The 20,713-nt window shown below is 33.3% G+C and overlaps 1 protein-coding gene across 1 annotated transcript; it reads right to left on the reverse strand.

Moving 5' to 3' along the window:
• Window positions 1-1,896: 1,896 nt before the first annotated feature.
• On the reverse strand, window positions 1,897-19,740 carry LOC148948028 (uncharacterized). Its single transcript, XM_089096066.1, has 3 exons — window positions 18,055-19,740; window positions 11,112-11,282; window positions 1,897-2,498 (listed from the first exon to the last, which is right to left on the reverse strand). Exons 1-3 carry the CDS (start codon window positions 18,122-18,124, stop codon window positions 1,897-1,899), a joined length of 843 nt encoding a protein of 280 aa, XP_088952192.1. The 5' UTR covers window positions 18,125-19,740.
• Window positions 19,741-20,713: the final 973 nt, after the last annotated feature.

Raw genomic sequence — 20,713 nt, forward strand, 5'->3', positions numbered from 1 at the left:
TATAGTTTCCATGGAAAGGTCTGATGACTCCAACTATTCCACCACTAATACTATTCCTCAGACCTTGGTCCATTGTGGCTATAAAAAGCGTCATTTCAGAATTTTACTGTGATGATCCAAGATGACGATATATATAATATGTATAAATCAAATCTAAATTTTTATTACAGTTTATATAATAAACTTGACCGCTTGCAAAAATGAAGAAAAAACTAAGAAAGAACTGCCTAAGACTAAGAAGACTAAGAACTAAGAAGAATTTGTGTATACTTTATTAAAACTTGGAATTAGAAAATCAAGACAAGGCAATGTCTAGGTAACTTTCATAAAAAATGATTGAAGGGTCCCTTAGGCAGAAATATTTTATACAAAGCAGTAAATAATATAATTACCACTTACGAGCCAAGGTCTGATTCATACTCTAGGAAAAAAGTAAGCTAGTGCAAAATTCCATTGGAAACTGGGTACGTAGTTTTGAGTTGCAAATTGGTGATTTTTTTTTATAAATCATTCAAAACAGACAAATAAAATTAACAGGCCTAATCTTTAATCCAAATCTGTTCATATCTGTTAATCCAAATAAGCAAATATGTGTCACTACTTTTCACAGGATGATGATGAAATTGGTTGAATTGGAATTTGATTAAATTGGAAATTGGCTAAAGAAACTAAACACATGAAAGAAATTTAAAAAAAAACTAATTTGATGCATTACTAATTAGTTGTGAGAATAATAGAAACAAACCAATGAGGACATTAATAGGAAATCTGCTCAGCATTTTCCCTGGGGACTAATATAAGACGTGATGGAAAGGGAACAAGTTTATGTTTATTGATGAGTTTCGGATTGAGTTTCGCTATTCTGAAATTACTTCAAAAGGTTGTTCCTTTTAATTTGTATAGCGTCATATAGATGGCTTGTACTTTGTAATCCAGGCTGATAGGGGCAGGTACTGCCGTGGCCACATACGTTTGGCTGTGAAAATTAAAAGTGCAACATATGCCATTTTGGTTGAAAACGAGTTATGTATATGTCATGGGTAAACTAGGCGCAAGTAATCGAACAGTACAGTCAGAATTGTCCGATCTTGTATCGTCAAGAAGATAAAATAGACATAAGCCTCCAAGTGGCATAGGTCGCTTTTTTATCAAGTCTTGTTGAAAATCAGAATGTCAGAAGAGGAATATCTTATGGAGCTTTAACATGGGGACCTGCCATTTGTCTCCTTATTCGGCCAAGGAAAAAAGAGACATATACCATAAAATAAAATTATTTAGAATTCTTCTTTGATATTTTTCCAATTTTCTATAGTTTTTAATTTGTAGACGACTTTTAAAACCTGTTTTTTTTATTCCCTAAACCTTTTCCTTCAGATTCTGATGCACATACATCAGAATGGCTTTGGCTCTCCTGAAAAGTTACAAAAATGGCACATGTCGCGGTAATTAATGTCGTTTAACTTTCGTGTTGCTTTTTTTGTCACAGCCGCGTTGCCATATGCCAGTTAAGAAAATGAAAATTCACGTTTAACTTGGACACTATTCGTAAACTTTTCAGGTTTGAATTTGTTCCTTAAAATTATAAAGGATACAGGATACAGCTTGTGTTACAACTTCCTCAACTCCTGCATGCACTCTTTGATGCCTGTGAAAATTGTGACAATGAGACAAGTTTTTCTACACACATCATATATGAAAGGTTTCTCACCTGTAGGCAGTCTTTGATGTACAAACTGCAAGTTTGCGAAAAAACCTTCTCATGTACATAACTTTTAATTGGCTACTTACTCGTATGCCCTCTTTGGTGCTTGTTCAAGCAATCTACCCGAGAAAAGGTCCTGTCACACATAACACATTTAAATGGTTTTGCACCTGTATGCATTCTGCGATGGATGTTCAAATGTTTTCCTTAGGAAAGACTCGGTCACAAACATCACATTTAAACGGTTTCTCCCCTGTATGCATTCTTTGATGGGTGTTCAAATATGCTGCTTGAGCAAAAGTCTTGTCACATACATCACACTTAAACTGTTTCTCACCGGTATGCAGTATTTGATGTCTGTTCAAATGTGATCCTTGAGAAAAGGTTTGGTCACACACATCACATTTAAAAGGTTTCTCACCCGTATGAATTCTTTGATGTGTGTTCAAATGTGGTGAATGAGAAAAGGTTTTGTCACATACGTCACACTTAAACGGTTTTTCACCAGTATGCACTCTTTGGTGTCGGTTAAAATCATGCACTCGAGAAAAGGTCTTGTCACATACCTCACATTTATGTATCTTTTTCTCTATATGAGTTCCTTGATATCTTTCCAATTTTCTATAGTTTTTAATTTGTAGACGACTTTTAAAACCTGTTTTTTGATTCCCTAAACCTTTTCCTTCAGATTCTGATGCACATGCATTTGAGAAACCACTCGTAGATGCTTTCTTTAAAAAATCTAGTGACATATTTCCCTGTAAATGTAGTCCAGACACAGGTGGTGAAAAGTGACCTAAAAATTGAAAAGTCTACTCAGTGAAAAACAAAAACGAACAATACAAAAATAAAAACAAAAACATATCTTTCAAAAATTTTCAAAAAGAGTAAAAAAATAAACAGTATACTCTTTCGATAGGTTTTAACAATTAATTTTATTTTCAATCCCTCTTCTCTCCCTCATTTTGATACTTTTATCAGCTTCCGAAATTAGTAATTCTAATGCAACGAAAGAGCAAAATTCAAACCTTAAACGATCAAAAAGCCTACCATGGTGTAAATCAGACCAAAAGCGGAGGAGATGAAATATTAAAACAAATATTAGGAATTATTGTAACAAAAAAGGAAGAGCTAATAGAATGCCCATCATATGTTGAAGTTAACATTTTTTGAGTAGCCGCAAGGCTTTGGACTTAAAAAATATGAAGGAAGTCCCGTTTTCAACAGGTCTTACAAATAACAATTAATTAGGGATAAATCGTTTTAATAGACAGAGAAAAACAATTAAGAAAAAAATCTGGATATTTTGGTCATACATACAGTGACACCATCATCAACAAGTACCCGGTATTTTTTTTGTCATCGTTATTCACTTTCTATTAAAAAGACTTATTCCTATTTGAACTGTTATTATTAAGACCTGTGGAAAACGTGACTTTTGTTGTTTTTTTTTGTCTTTTTTTAATCCAATGGGACTCGCGATGTACTTTTAACTATATATTTAAAACAACTCGTTCTAAAAACAGACAAAAAAACTTAACTTTATCTTCACAAAACGAATTCTATATTTTTGTTTGAATCTAGAGTATCCAGTAAATTAATCTTCTACACTAGAAATTTCTGATAGGCAGTGCAGATAAAAAAACAAACAATCCTTATTTCAAATTCAATAAGAGAAATATAAATAATAATAAAATTGTGCTGGTATGACCGCTTGTATCAACGTTACTATGGCGTGACCGATTCTATCAACGTAGGATTGGGGATGACAGAAAAAAATAACAATAATAGTAATCATAATAAATAAATGAATAAAAAAAATTCAAAAAACAGACTAAAAAATTAAAAAAGGGAATGCATTATTCACAATTTAAAATATTTTCATCAAAAGGTTTTGATATTTGAAACAAAATGAAACAACATTTTGAGCAACACGCTCAAAATGTATTGTTCCTTGAAACAGGATAGAAATAAGGGTATTCAGTATTCAAAATATCAAATATTTTCTTCAAAAGATTCTCTTGCTTGAAATAAGATCGGAAAAATATGCGACAATGTAGCATAAAATCTAATGTTTCTTGAAATAAGATATAAAATGAGCAATTGCATTATTACAAAATATCTAATATTTTCTTCTAAATATATCTTTTCTGCTTCAAATAAGATAGGGAAATATGCGACGTTATTGTTTAAAATGTATTGTTTCTTGAAATAACATGGAAATAAGCAAATGCGTTAATCAAAATACAGAACATTTTCTATAAAATGTTTTGCTGCTTGAGTTAAAATGAGAAAATATGAGATGGAGTTGCTAAAAATGCGTGTTATCTTGAAAATAAGATTGAAATCTGCAAAAACATTATTCAGAATACAAAATATTTTCTGTAAATATTTTACTACTTGATGTAAGATGTAAAAAATATTTGAAGGTGTTGCTCCAAATGTATTCTTGCTTGAAGAATACGATAGCAGCAGTAGGGGACGACCCAGAATTGCACTGGAAAAAAAAGAAACTGCTATTACATTAAATTCCTATCAGTATTTGTCAGAGTTCCAAATAAAACGTAAGCTGATCCGAAACAGAAGTTTCTTAGCAATGTTTAATTTTGATCTATGCTTAATATCTTTTGTGTATTCTGTATACTAGATTCTGTAAACCAGCTTCAGCCCCTGATATATAGCACCGAATTACCTTTCTTTCCAATGGGACAATTACGTTGTGCCAAACCGAAATTGCACTGGAAAGAAAAACAAACACTATTATTTGCTAGAATTTTCGATTTTTACTTAGACAATGAACAGTAGACTGATTCCATACAGGTTATATTCAGCAATGTTTAATTTGATCTTCCGTAATATCTTTGGATTTAACTAAATTCTACATAACAGCTTCCAGGCCTGATCTAAAGCACCAAATTGCTTTTCCTTCAAACATGACGCTTACATGTGCCTACCCGACATTGTACTGAAAACAATAAATTGCTATGATTTGCTAGAATATCCCATTTTTTATAGCTAGTGAACAACCTGATCCTCAACACGAGGTTCTTAGCACTGTTTAATGTTGATTTTAAGTAATATCTTTTGAGTCATCTCAGTTCTGCATACCTTCTTCCAGCCCTGATCTGAAGCAACAAATTACTTTTCTTTTAAAGATGAAAAAGTACGTCTGTCTACCCGAAACTGTAATGAAAACAACAGATTGCTAAAATTTGTTATAGTTCTGCATTTTTACGTGAACAATAAACTGATCCCTAAAAGGACATTTTTACCAATTTTTGATTTTGATCTAGTATCTTTTGATTCAACTAGATTCTGTACACTAACTTCAAGCCCTGAATTAAAGCGCTTAATAGCTTTACTTATTTCCAATCGTATTTTAACGAAGAATACATTTTGAGCAATACCATCACATATTTTCCTCATCTTATTTCAAGCAGCAGAACATTTTTTAGAAAATAATTCGTATTTTGAATAATACATTTGCATATTTCTATCTTATTTTCAAGAAAAAATACATTTTAGCAAATCTATCACATGTTTTCTCATTTTAACTCCTGCCCTGTGCCACCTACCCTGTGCCCAAGGAGTTTCCTGCCCTGTGCCACCTCGTGTATATCACCATTACTAGTACCACCATTTTCCCTACAAGTATATCATGCCACTTGATGCGGTTTTAAAAGTAGACAATCCCTTGGTGTTATTTAAAAATCATGTCTATTTTTGAACAATTAAAATACAATACAAACACAGAAAACAGACAAAGCTTTTTATAACACAATGAACTTTAGTTCCCTATTCAGGGCCGCATCCAAGATTTATTTTCAGGAAGGGTTACAAAAAAATTTTTGTCATCGGGGGCAACAAAAAACGGTACTTGTTAAGAATCCGGTAGTCACACGAGAAAGATCGAGATGCTACATGAAAACCAGGTTTTTCTTGCATTGTGAGTTGTTGCTCACTCCGTGACAAAGATTTAAACTTTAGTTTTTGGGGTTTAGGGAGACTAAAAGGTACCTAGGATAGATTACGTATTATGTATATGCTATGCTATATACGTAACATATTTTAGAAAATAATTCGTATTTTGAATCGTACATTTGCATATTTCTATCTTATTTTCAAGAAAAAATACATTTTAGCAAATCTATCACATGTTTTCTCATTTTAACTCCTGCCCTGTGCCCACGGAGTTTCCTGTCCTGTGCCACCTTTACATTTTACATTTTTTGAATAATGCATTTGCATATTTCCATCTTATTTTCAAGAAAAAATACATTTTAGCAACTCTATCACATGTTTTCTCATTTTAACTCCTGCCCTGTGCCACCTACCCTGTGCCCACGGAGTTTCCTGCCCTGTGCCAACTGCCCTGTGCCCAAGGAGTTTCCTGCCTTGTGCCACCATTACATTTTACAAAACATATATACAAAATATACAGTTACAAGATTTTGAGAATTAAAAAAAAGGCGGCTTAGAAGGTTGTTTTGTTTACCAAAAGTCAGAGATAAATTATGGAAAGGAACAATTGCCTTAGGATTTTAAATTTTTATGGAAAAATGTTTAACAGATACAAGAAATCTTGCCAGTTTCAGCAACAAGAGAAGACGATTTTTGTCACAAAATTTGTTCTGACCGAGGGGCTTCACATATAAAATCCACTATTGGCCTAAACAAAGCCCGGACGCTTACAATTGTTAGAGTCAGAACAAAGCCCATTCAGTTTATTGTTGGAATTTGTGCAATAGTTGACATTAGTAAAAAATACATTTTAAACAACACAATCAAATATTTTCTTCATCTTATTTCAAGCAGAGAAACACTGTAGAAAATATTTCGTATTTTGAATAATGCATTTACTTGTCTCCATCTAATTTAAATAAACAATACATTTTGAACAAACCCATTTATTATTTCCCTATCTTATTTTAAGCAGCAAAAAAAAAAAGATTTGGAAGAAAAATAATTGATATTTTTGATTAATACAATCGCTTATTTTCCATCCAATTTCAAGAAATGTTAGATTTTAATCAACACCATTTCATATTTTTCCAATCTTATTTCAAGCAACAAAATATTATGAAGAAAATATTTGATATTTTGAATAGTGTACTCGCTTATTTCTATAGTGTTTCAAGAAACCTTACATTTTCAGCAACATCATCATTGATTTCCTATCTTATATCAAACATCAAATCATGTTGCTAAAAATATTTTATATTCTGAACAATTTCCTTTTTTTGTCAAGGCACACTTGATTGTCATGTTTGAAACAAAAGCAATTTGGTGCTTTAGATCAGTTTATTGTTTCCAATACAATTTTGGGTAGGCATACGTAAGTGTCATGTTTAAACAAAAGCAATTTGGTGCTTTAGATCAGATCCTTTTTTTCTTTTTTTCACTGTTATTTTTGTATCATTACCAATCCTACGTTGATAGAATCAGTCACGCCATGGCTATATTGATACAAGCGATCATTCCGAGATTATGTTGATACAAGCAGTTACAAAATACCTAAGTTGATATTACTAGTCAAGTAAAGTTAAATACTATATCATAGATTTTACTAGCCAAATTGAATTCAAATAAACCGGTTTACAAGAAAAGAGCTGCGTAGCACTTTTAAATTGGATCTTATGTACTATCTTTTGAGACAACTAAAATTTGGCGCTCTTTTGAGCGCCAAATTGCTTGTCTTTCAAACATGACAATTACGTGTGCCTACCCGAAATTGTACTGGAAACTATAAAGTGATATTATTAGCTACAGTTTACCATTTTTACATAGACAGTGAACAATAAACTGACTCCCAACAGGAGGTTCTTAGCAATATTTAATTTTGATCTCACTATCTTTGATCTCAATATCTTTTGAATAAATTAAATTCTGCAGACCTGCTTCAAGACCTGATCTAAAGCACCAAATTGCTTTTGTTTAAACATGACGCTTATGTATGCCTACCCAAAATTGTATTGGAAACGATAAACTGATCTAAAGCACCAAATTGCTTTTGTTTCAACATGACAATCAAGTGTGCCTACCCGAAATTGTATTGGAAACAATAAATTGCAATCATTTTCTACAGTTTTCATTTTTACATAGACAGTGAACAATAAACAGTGTGGCCGGCATTTACCTCCCAGAAAACATACCCCGGTACATACCCCCAGAAACAAATTTGGGCTATATATTTGCACAGTAGGGGGCGGGGGGTAAAGTAGGTACAATTATTATGCAAATTCTGAAATAAGAATTGTTTTCTGACTTCAAACTATCCAAATACTTTACCTCCCCCCCCTTCCTTATGCGTAAATATAGAGCCCAATTTATATATTTCCAATATACTCTGTCTCTTGTCTTTAGCAAAGAAAACGATGTTGTTATCGAGTTTTTAACAGTTTAAACTTGAGTGAATTGCCCATAGTACACAAGTACCATAACTCCTTTCCCCTATGGAAATTGAAAAAAATAAAACTCAAATAAAATTAACAAAATTGGAAAGCCTTCTTTTCCACGGTGGGGGGAGGGGGGTATCTACCGGAGGTTTAATTTTTTGGACAGTCTTAATTCAGAAAACAGTACTTTCTAGGTATATGGTCACTAAAAAATTACAGAAGAATAGCAAAGTATCTGGAAATTTTTTTTTATAAAGAAAAAGGAAAGAAGAAAAAGAGTTAAAGTAAATGTAATGTTCCATTTAAGTAATTTTTTTTTTCAATGACCATTTTTTCCAAGTATTAATTACTATTATTAGGTTAATGTAGGGTTTCATTTAAGTGCTTTATGATGATCGCTGACCAATCTTTTTTTTATTTGTGCCTTTCATTTATTTTATTTTACTAAAACATAAAATCGCGATGAAAATAAGAAAATGAGGACAATTAGGAGCCAGTGAAAAAATTGAAAAATTATAAAAAAAAAAGTCGGTCAAGACCTCCTCTTCACCGTCTCCAGTGAAGAATAACACTGATAACAATATAAAAAACCAAACCTTAAAATAAAAACACAAAACTAAAATTGGACGACCCTTTCTCAAAAATGGTGAAAGGGCAACTCAGTAATTTTACCGTGTTCATGGCCGTATATTTTGCTTTAAAATACATTTATTTATCTATTTATCTAATATGCAGAATAATTGTACCAAACACATTTTGCATACAGACCCTCTATACTTTACCTCCCTCCACCCTAATGTGCAAATCAAAAGCCCAAATTTATTTCTAAATTAACGAAGAAACTAACGAAAAAACCGGCGTGTTCTCGACTTTTACACAGCGTAAACTTGAGTGAGCGGCGCATCATACACAAGTACCAAAATTCCTTCCCCCTGCGGAAATTAAAAAATAAAACTTAAATAAAATTCTCAAATTTGGAAAGCCTTATTTTCCACGGGGGTATTTTCCGGGGGGGGGGGTATTTTCCAGGGGGTAAACGCCTAGAACCAATGAATAGATCCCCAGAATGATGTATTTAGCAATATTTAAGTCTGATCTTACGTAATATCTTTTGAGTCAACTAGATTCAGCACACTTCAAGCCCTGAATTAAAGCACTTAATAGCTTTGCTTATTTCCAAAATTAATTCAAGGACAAATACATTTTGAGCAACACCATCAAATATTTTTTCTCATTTATTTCAAGCAGCTAAACATTTTGTAGAAAATATTTCGCATTTTGAATGACGCATTAGTTTATTTCCATCTTAATTCAAGAAACAATAATTTTTCAACATTATCAAAGCATAATTCCTCATCTTATTTTAAACAGCATAAAAAAAGAAGAAATAAATAGGTGATATTTTTTTAGAATGCAATTGCTTATCTTCCATCTTATTTCAAGAAACTGTAGAATCTAAGCAGTACCATAGTATATTTTTCTAAACTTATTTCAAGTAAAAAAATATTTTGAAGAAAATGTTTGATATTTTGAACAATGCATTCTCTTATTTCCATCTTAATTAAAGAAACAATACATTTTGAGCAACATCATCACATATTTATTCATCTCATTTCAAGCAGGAAAACATTTTAATGAAAATATTTGACATTTTGAAAGATACATTTATTTTTTTTTCATTATTATTCTGATAATGTTTTTATCATTTTTTACTTAATTTTTTTTTCTGTCATCACTAGACGTTGATAGAATCAGTCACACCATAGCTACGCTGATACAAACGGTCAGTTCAATGATTATTCTGATACTAAGTTGGTATAAGTGGATAGTCAACATCAACACTATACCATAAATTCTACTGCCCGTTTGAATTCAAATAAACCGGTGTACCAAACGTGAGGTTCTTAGCAATTTTTAGTTTGATCTTTTGAAATATCTATAGAATAAACTAGATTCTGCATACCAGCTTCAAGCCCTGATCTAAAGCACCAAAATGCTTTTCTTAAACATGACAATTACGTGTGCCTGCCAAAAATTGTATAGGAAACAATAAATTGCTATCCTATGCTAGAATTTTCCACTTTTACACAGACGGTGAACCATAAACTGACCCCAAACAGGATGTGTTTAGCAATGTTTAATGTTGATCTTACGTAATATCTTTTGAGACAATTAGACTCTGCACACCAATTTCAAGCCCTGAAGTATAGCACTTATTAGATTTGCTTATTTCCAATCTGATTTCAAGCAAGAATACAATTTTAGCAGCACCATCAAATATTTTACTCATTTTACTTCAAACATCAAAAAATTTTGTAAAACATATTTCGCATTTTGAATAATGCATTTCCTTTTTTCCAGAAACAATACATTTTGAGCAACACCATCGCATAATTCCCTATCTTATTTTAAGCAGCAACCAAAATATTTATAAGAAAATATTTGATACATTTAATATCAAATATAATATTTATTCTAGCGTGCGTCATAAGAAAAAAGGGGTAGCAGACTTGTCAATTTTTGAATCATTAAAATTCTATTCTCATTATAAAATACATTTGAAATTCCGCCTTATATCCACTCAGAGAAGGGAAGGAAACTTATGATAATGTAAACCGGTTTTATTCGACCCTGATTTATCATGGCTGCAGATGCAAGGATAGGACTGTTGTAGTATTGATGCCTTTAGGGTGCGCAGTTGTCAGGACAGCGCAAGTATCCACATTATCATTACTGCTAATATACACTATAAATATGGATTGTAAAATCTATACAGATATGCAGTTTTAAGGCTGATTACCAAGCCTTTAAAAAAATAATAAAACCAGCCAAATTACTGTGAAATTTTAAAATATTCATGAATGATAAAAGAAACAGGTTGGCAAACACATGCACATTGCAGTAACATAAAACAAAAGTTCCATTTTAAGATTCAGTCCCTTTGTCCCTTTTTTATCTATTAAAATATTATCCAATACATTTCAATCACCAAAAACACAATGTTTCATATATACCTTCTTTGTTAGAACATATGGGATCCGATCCCTGGGTATTGTATTCAAATTTACATGGTCCTGAAATGCTAGATAAATTAAGCAAGGGAACATCTTCACGTTTTGGTGACAAAAGACAGTTTAAAAAGTGAAAGGGCTTCTCACAGTCACCTGGTAAAGCATCTTCAACATCTAAAACAAATTATAAATTAAACAGACACAGTGGTGCACTCAAAGAATAATTATGGGGGGAGGGGGCTGACTGGTGGTCCCTGGGCCAACTACTGGAAAACTTAATAAATTCCTTAGATAAAACGGTATCTTAAGGCATTACTTAAAGTTTATTTTAGCTCTTTGAAATCAAGTTTTGAGTAGGGACCAAGGAATAAATGATAAAATTGAACACTTTAAATAAGATTTAAAAACAGAATGTACTTTTTTATGGGGGGAGCCTCTTTAACACCGCTCACCCTCCCCCCGTCGGTGCAAAAACAAACAGATGAAAAAAAAAATTAACAGTAAGGCTTACTAAACAAATCGGACTGCTTTTTCTTTTTAATTACGTGTAAAAACGTAAATATAGAAACATTAAAGAAATTGACAATATTAAACGTAAAAGAATACAAATCAATTGGGAATATTCTGCATCAGTTCCCAAAAAAGAAAATACAAAATCAGTAAATATCAGAGGATCTTATTCAATATCAACTAGACTATCAGACTAGTAGTGATGCATAGCGGATTTCTAACACTGGATCAGGGGTAGAAAATTCACTGGTGAAATAGCTGATCCAGTCACTCTCACATGGAAGCTCTGAAGCAACACCTTTTGACATTTTCCCCCAGTGAATCTCCAGATTTAATTTGGGTTAGTTGTAAGACGCTAACTCCAGCAGTAAATAATCTCAGCTTTGTGATTGGCATGAAACTTTGCTAAACAACATTTGGTACTTAACTGTATGTCATTAACGGTACCAGATTTCGGCCGGTTGCAATCATTCCATATTTGGTACCAAACCTATGAAGATTTGCAACTTTGCTGTAAAGGCAGATTTATTGAGCAGCCAGGTATTTCTGAACCCAGACAAACTTTATAGGAACGGCACAACGCTCAGCACAACGCATTACATGTGTGATTTCACTATAGTAAATGTTGATTTTTTTTTTAATGTTTTTTTTTTTCAGATCGGCAAGTTCTGAGGGTTGTTGCAGCAGTTGTAAAGGGGTCTTAACTTGGTCAATTGTGGCATCAAGCACTGATTTATATACAATACCATTTCATTTCTTCCAGTCACATTTGAATTTCCACTTCCATTTCTTTTTGTCTCTTTTAAAGAGAACACTATCAGTAATGAAACAATTGGAGATTGGTAAATGATCCGATACCGAAACGCTAAAGTCAACATGGCTTGAGCCATTCACAGTGACGCCGTTCAAACAGAGCATGAAATCAAGTGAATTTGTCGCTCCAGAGTTATAAATATACGTATTTGAATGGTCATTAGGGACAACATTAAGATGGGAATGAGAAGACAGAAGTATTTGAGATCTAAACTAAGCTGGCACTGAGATGTCGCAGTTCACGGCCCTAGAGAAGATAACACGATGAGACGCATAGGCACACTGCAGCAAAGGTTTAGCAAAATGTTCTGTTGCACGTGAGAACTTTTCTTTGGAAACCAAATTATTGTAATCAGCTAGTAAGAAGCAACAATATGCTATCAGATTTGCAGATTTTATACTAAAGAAACACTCGTTCTGGATAAATACTGATGCCGAAAGGTGAAAACTGATTAGTACCGCCAATCCGTCGGAAGGTCTTCCTCTGCCCGAATGCTTAACTGGCACCGCGAAAAGAGATTTTTGTTATTCACTTTTAACAGAAAAAGCGAATCGGCTGATAGGAAATGTTCTTGTAGACACCAAACATCCTTGCAAGACATCAATCTTTCAATCGGTGGTAGTTTATTGATGACACCGCCATTCAGATTCCACAAATACACTTTTAGCTCAAAGTTCGTCATGGCTTCATCATGAACTTTCTGGCTACGGGGTATTTAACACTGTAGCATAAAGGGTTAGTCTGCTTACAGTGAAACGTTGCAGGGTTTATCTTTATTGTTTGCATGATTTTCACTGCAACGGGAACAGCAAATAGTGTTTTTACAGTCGTTAGCAGCATGACTGTACTCTTGGCACTGAAAGCACCGCATTGGCAAATACCGATATGTCTATTCGGATGCGCTCATAGCCCAGAGTTATAGGGTTGTTCATTGCTACTTGTAAATCGTCCTTACTTTCAAAGACAAGCTTGTGTAAGCGACTTTGTTGAATTATCTCAGCTTTTGTGCAATTCCTAATCACTGAACATAGATTGTTTGGCGAGAGCTCATCGGAAACATGTCTTATAAAGCCACAATGAGCAGGAGTGATCAGTCAAGCATCAGTGTCTGTAGCAATGTTTACTGCTTCAGCAAGAGACTAAGGTGCATCTTCGTCATCAACTATCAAGCACAACTCTTTGCTAAGAGGCCTCAGGTTCAGTATATGGGTACAACAATTAAAAGCATATTCCTCAAAATACTCCTTAGTGCGACGCACAAACTAGCCTTATTTTTTGCTGATCTGAAAAAGCTCAGGTGGTCAATAAGATCGTTGACAGTAGAATGAAGCTCAATTACCTGGCGATTCAGTGTGGCTGTAACCTCCCCTGAGAGTATGGGTACCTTGTCAGTCTTATAGATTACAAACATTGGGAGGACTATATTCTTCTCGTCACAAGTCCGGATGTCTCTTATCTTATTAGCAACTATGTCCTGGGGCTTAACACGATCTGTGGAACGAGTATACATAGCGGCTAAGTGCCATAATTTATCCTTTACCTTATTCAGCATATCAGCTTTGAAATACTGTACTGCCTTCACCACTAGCTCATCATACTCGTTACTCGCTTTGATTGCTTGGAAGACAAAAGTTCAAAATGGGGCTAAAAACTAAGTCTGGCTTCAAACTACTCATTTCCTTTTTGGAATGAAATGACTTCTGACAGAGTAAGCAAAATCAGTGGGGGGTCCAATTCAGATGTAAAATCACAGAGCAAAATTCCAATCAGAGTGGCCAGGGCAGAGCAAATAGTCGTCAGAGAATACTGAAATCACCCAGGAACAAGGGAAGTGTAAGGACCCCCTCACCTATTCCCTACAATTTGCGGGTAACTGAATATCGGCGGGTACTATACGGCACTTGCCTCCTTCCCCTCTTCTGCTTGTTCCCAGTAATCAAGTCAGATGCAACTTAATGATATGGAAACAAAGATGGTACTATATGAAATTGGCAACATAAATGGCGATCCAGTCTACCTGAGAAAAAAGATAGCACTGGTGAAAATACCCAGAGTGAAAAACCTACACTAGGAATTGATTAGGATCTCTCAAATACTACTTTACTAAAAATCTATCTTTAGAGGGTAGAGATAAACAAAATAACCTCAAACTAAAGCAGTAGCTTTGTCCCAATAACAACAAAGAAGCCAGCTAGCCAAAATAACTCTGGATATAACAAAGATGGCGCGCTTATCACGCCTCAGCTCTTAATTGTTAAGGTTCAAGGTTGAAGGTTTAATTTTAAAATATCTGTACAAAATAGACATAAATAGAGGGTAAACGCCGGAGACACAAGGTTGAATGACAAAAACCCGGTACATTAATCGGAATAAACCTGTTTGACAACAAAAAAATTAAATAAGATATATTCCATTACTCATCAATAGATGGGCACCCACCCCACAAACCCACCGACATCGGGCAAAGATCCACCGAAAATACCAATAAAAAAAAAAAAAAAACGGGCGAATAAGGGTAACCGATGACCGGCATCTCACAGGGCAAAACACCCAACAAAACAATACTATCAAATGTACCCAGTTTTTCAATATATTATTAATTCTTAAAATTATTTATATAGATAGAATGAAGTTGCTTTTTTATATTTGGAAGAGATTTGCTGCAATCAATAAATGGTAGATAAAGACACCATCAACCCGTGATAGAAAATAATGGCGAGAACCGTGATCTCTCAGTGCTTAATTTTAGGTGCTGAATGTTCCATTTATGTCGGGTTTCATAAGAATGGGCATGTTGTACAGGGAAAAAATTATTCGAACGAAAGTACGTAGGTAGTTCCGACCGGTCATATTTTACCTTAAATAAAAAAGAATTAAGGGCGAATATCTGTGAAACAGGCAAAATATTAGTTAGAAGATATAGAGTTTCAGTTTTACTCTTATTAGGATACGAAGATGGTGATGCTAAATAATTCTTTAAAATTAGAAGAGCCCAGTTTTGAAGAATTTGTATCGGTTTCACATGACATCTGAATGTTGCCAAATATATCAGAGGACAATACGTAAGATGGGAATGAACCAACGCAAAATAAATTAGACGTAGGATTTCTATGGAAAAAAATGCTGAAACCTTCGCATTATACCAACCCCTTGAGCAACTTTAACCCGTAATCTATTACAATGTTCTTTATATGACAGATTTTCATCAATAATAATACCCAGATATCGGAACGAAGTTACCCTTTGAATTTGAATATTTGTAGCATGATCAAATATTGTCGAAATTTCTTGTGCATTCTGCCCAATTCTACTATAAATGATAAATTTGATTTTGATGCATTTAATGACAAACGATTAGCTTTTAGCCATACAAGAAGTTGTGAAAATACGATTTGCAGCTTCTCATTGAGATCCTCTTCCGAATGTCCAGTAAGTGATGATCGGGTATCATCAGCGAAAAGAACATTCAGACCAAGGATTTATGTCGCTGATGGAAGGTCATTTAAGTATATTATAAAAAGCAGTGGTCCCAGGATTGAACCTTGCGGGATACCAATATTTGACAACAGACATGGATCCAAAACTGTGTCGTTGATCATAGCCACTTGGGAGCAACCACTTAGGTAAGATGCGATAAAATCGTGCGCTGGTCCTCGTATCCCACCGTGGTTTAATTTATACAACAATATTTCATGGCATAACGAATCGAAGGCCTTCTCAAGGTCCAAAAATATACTCGCTGGGATCCATTTTTTGTCCAGACACTCATGAATAAATTGTACCATAGTTAATATAGCATCCTGCGTACTGTGCTCTTTTCTAAATCCATATTGTGTTTTTGAAAAATAATCTTTTGAACAGAGAAAATTATACATTCGAATATAAAAACATCGCTCCATTACTTTAGAAAAACCCGAAAGAATAGAAATGGGTCTATAATTTGAGCTATTAGTCCGGTCACCACTTTTATATAGCGGTAACACTTTCGCTTTTTTGAAAGAATCCGAAAAAGTTCCCGATCTAAATGACAGATTTATTAAATGACACATAACTTTATTAATACTAGTTAAAATGGCTTTAACAATATTGGTCGGCGACTCATCAATCCCCGGGGATATTAAAATTCTTTAAAAGCTTACCAACCTTAGCAAGCTCTTCCTCTGTTACCGGAGTTAAAAACACAGAATTCTCAGAAGGACTTCCTAGGTACGTAGGATAATTACATTGCCCATGGGACATATTATGTTGGAGCTTATTAACTATTGACTGCCCGATTGACACGAAATGAAAATTTATGTAATTTGCCATTTCTAGTTCCCTTTCAATTGTATTACCATGGGCATCCCGTATTTTTTATGGTGAAGAAGACGTCCGCAATCGAATTAAACATGAGTTGATTAGTTCCCAAATTTTCTTTGGGGACTTACTTACTCCATTAAAAGAATCGAAATAAAATTTAATTTAACATTACGTATTATTTTTGAAAGCAGGTTTTTACAGTTTTTGAAGGTTCTTCTATTTTCTTCACTTGGGAAAGATATTAAAGTTTTATAGAGATTGTTTTTATGTTTTATTGACGTCAAAAGGGCTGGCGATATCCATGGTTGGATGGGTTGATTATATTTCCGTTTTATTTTTTTTAATCTTGGGCACGACTCATCAAGTGCAGCATTAAATCCTTATAAAAAATAATCCGTCACAGAGTTTATTTCATCAGCATCAAATACAGGATACCAATCAGTTAAATTCAGTTTATCCTTTAAACATACTAATTTTTTTTTATTAATAATCCGGGTTACTGTTTCTGTTGATTTTATTTTATGAATCTGGTATCTCACATCAGAAATTAAAAAAAAAATGATCAGAGAAATCCGTCAGAACAACCTGTGAAGACGTGGCTGGTGTTGTTAAAAATATGTTGTCAATTAGAGTTGCACTAGTCGATGCAACACGCGTTGGAATTGTACAAGAAGGAATTAGGGAATTCGATGTCATTAATGTAATAAATTCTGTTGTATGGGTATTTTCTTTAAATTCCAGTAGATTTATATTAAAATCCCCCATAACCACAACATCCTTATCATCCAAAGATGCTAGTAAAGACTCCAGAGATTGCGAAAAAAGTGGTATTGGGGCCGACGGGGGCTTATACACAACACAAACCTGAATTTTTTTAGTCCCAAGCCGACATTCAACCGCCAGTATTTCACACACTTTTTCAAAATTATATTTTTCCAGTTCTGGCAGTCGCTCAAACTGTGCTCTATCATTCAAAAATAGCCCAAGGCCACCTTTTTCATGGAATAGTCAATTCTTATCAATGAATTTATATCCGGGGATTTTCACATTATAATTTGTCTTATCATTAATAAATGTTTCACAAATCCCCAAAATGTCAATCTGATTTGATGGCAATAAATTTGTTAGTTCATCAATAGAACTCATGAGTCCTTGTACATTCACAAACCCCATTCGCAATGAATTATTTTCAAGTCTCTTTATTTCATCAAGAGAAAAAAAAGAGACCACTTAATGAGCAAGGAGGAAAAAAAGCAACAATTATTTCAGGAGCAAAGTAGCTTTTCTTTTATTCTGTAACAGAAAATATACTGTACATCTTACCGTTTTTAATGAGAGAATCCTGAGAAACCGTGATGATATCAGCCATTTTCAGAATTTGTGGCAAGTCCATAAGGTCTTGAAACGAAATTAATGCAAATTTTGAGAAGTACAATACTATAATTGACGCTTGGATACGAGACTGAATTTAATCAGGAGAGCCCTGAAATACAAAAGATATAATGGTTGATGCCTAACAATGACTTTTAACCACTGCAAAGCACATTTTATTTAAAACAGCTGAAAAAAAGTTTAACTTCTTCAGCAGTCAAAGGCATTATAAATCTGATTATTCTTTTTTAAATAAAAGGTGCTAACATTCAAAAACTGACTTTTTGATGTAACTATATTCAAGTGCAGTTGTTGATTTAAAGTTAAAATAAACTTTCACGGTAAAAAGCAAAATACAGCTGCTAGCTCATTCTGTTAGCTGTTATGGTTGTTAGATGCATTCTGTTAGTAAATTTTCCAAGCCGAAAACTATTAGGTTGGAAAATTTGGCTAAACTCCTGAAATGAAAGCTTTATTCATGGTTTTAATGCTTAAAACACTAAAAGGTATACACTTATTATATATGGGCCATAATGTATTTCAAAGACGGTATATCAAGCTGTTCTTACTTTTAGGGCTTCAAAAATGTGACAATAGATCTAAAATTAGATCCAAAAAGATATTATGCAATACCATTGTATTGATAAAAAAAAAATTATTCAAAATTCAGTAGCTAACTTTTAAAGCAATTTAAAATTCAAATCTAAAGTGAAACTCGTGCAATTTAAAAAATATTTCCAAAAAAATAAATCTTGTTTTTTTATATCTTCTAAAATGTAATATTGTTTGTCGAAAATAATTCTTAAAAATCTTCAGGTGTTTAGTTTAACTAAGGAGAACAATCTTCATGGGACCCACTTATGACAAGGTCTAAATTTGCCTTCAGTTACTTGTTTATCCAAATATTGCTTCAGCATTGATGCCAATGGTATTATAAAATTAATTTCACAGTTTTACTATAACTCTTCAATAACATTTTAAGAGGATATAATACTGATATAAAATAGAAACAAAAAATATAACTGTTCAATAGATTTTCTATATACATTGACAGCTGTAAGCTAAGACAGAATAAACATATATTGAAACAGCCTGAAACCCATTAAAAGGTGTGGATTTGAAACAAAAAGTAATCAAAAGATGGCCATCCTATCTTTTTAATGTTGCCCCATCCAACCTCTTTAAGCAACCTACTAAAGAAAAACTAAACCCCGTTGTTACCAAATGTTTAAAAACGAGTTTTGAAAAAAAAACAATGTCATTTAGTGCCCTAACTTTTTTTTCCATATCCTAATATTGTAGACTACATACTCAATAGAACAATATTTTAACATGTAACCTTATTACATAAGAATTTAGATAAGAGAATTTAACCCATCCTTTTGCCAAGGCAAACCTGCTACAAAAATATCCTTTAGAAGAGATAAATCATAGAATGTAGTATATAACTATACAAACTTACAAATTAAATTAACTATATATCTTCAATTCTTTTAATGTCCTCCCAGATTCTAGAATCTGTATATTCTATTAAAATCTGGTTCTATATTCTAAAATTAGCACTTTACAAATTATCATGTCCAAAAACCAATAACCTAAGGTTTATAGTCCAACCTTTTTAATGTTTCCCTCTAAGCCTCTTAGCAACCTACTAAATGTAAACCACAGCCCATTGCAACCAAAAAGTTTAAAAATACACTTTGAAAAAGGGTTCCCTCATTTTTAAAATAAACTGTTAATTTGTTCATTTTATAAGACTATATGACTGTGTTAGTTTAAACTTCACCAATTTAAAGAATAAGAATTCATTTTTAGTGTCCCTGGTGCTTTACAAAAAAAAAAAAAAAACTGAATAAAAGATATAGAATGCAGATAAGGATATAGAATATAAAAAAAATGAATAAAAATTTCAAATAAAAATATCAGCTAATTTTGCATATATTTAGGCACAGGCATAACCAAGCTTTAGAAGCAGACTATGATACAACTGCCATGGTAATAATTAAAGTTAAATAAATATAAATATCATATTTTCATTCTCTTTTTTTTTCTTAAAAATTGCGTGCCTTAGTATTTTTTATATGTGCAATAACAGTCACCATCTATATTATCCTGTTGTCAGGAATCAGTGATAGTTTTGTTTGAAACTAACCTGTTACCTCAAAAACATGATTAAAGAGAGGGATACAGTTACTGGGAATTTCTTAAATATAAAGGAATGCAATTTCTTCTTGGTATAGCCTTGGAAGTGTTTCTGTTTGTATGTAGAGTTTACTGAGGGATCGTCTTGAGGCTCTCCGTTCTAGATCAATCACCTTGGTTGATGGATCAAGGATTCCATATATGGATGAGATCTCCGTGTTAGAAAATCTTAGTGGAAGTCCCAGCAAAAATTTTGCAAATCTGTAGTACGTGGTTCGTATTTTTAGACGCTCGGTGAGGGACAACATTTCCCACAAGGGTGATATATACCAGATGGCAGGGGAGACGACGGCGTTGAATAGTTTTGACTTAATAAATCGATTAAATGACCACTTGCATTTGACAGCTTTTCCATATGCTGAGCGGATAGATTTACAGACTGATTCAGCCAACAAGCCTCTAGTTGACC

The sequence above is a fragment of the Artemia sp. Qi Xiang Cuo genome, chromosome 10, assembly GCF_049724085.1.
Source record: "Artemia sp. Qi Xiang Cuo chromosome 10, ASM4972408v1, whole genome shotgun sequence".
In the NCBI taxonomy this organism is placed as follows: domain Eukaryota; kingdom Metazoa; phylum Arthropoda; class Branchiopoda; order Anostraca; family Artemiidae; genus Artemia; species Artemia sp. Qi Xiang Cuo.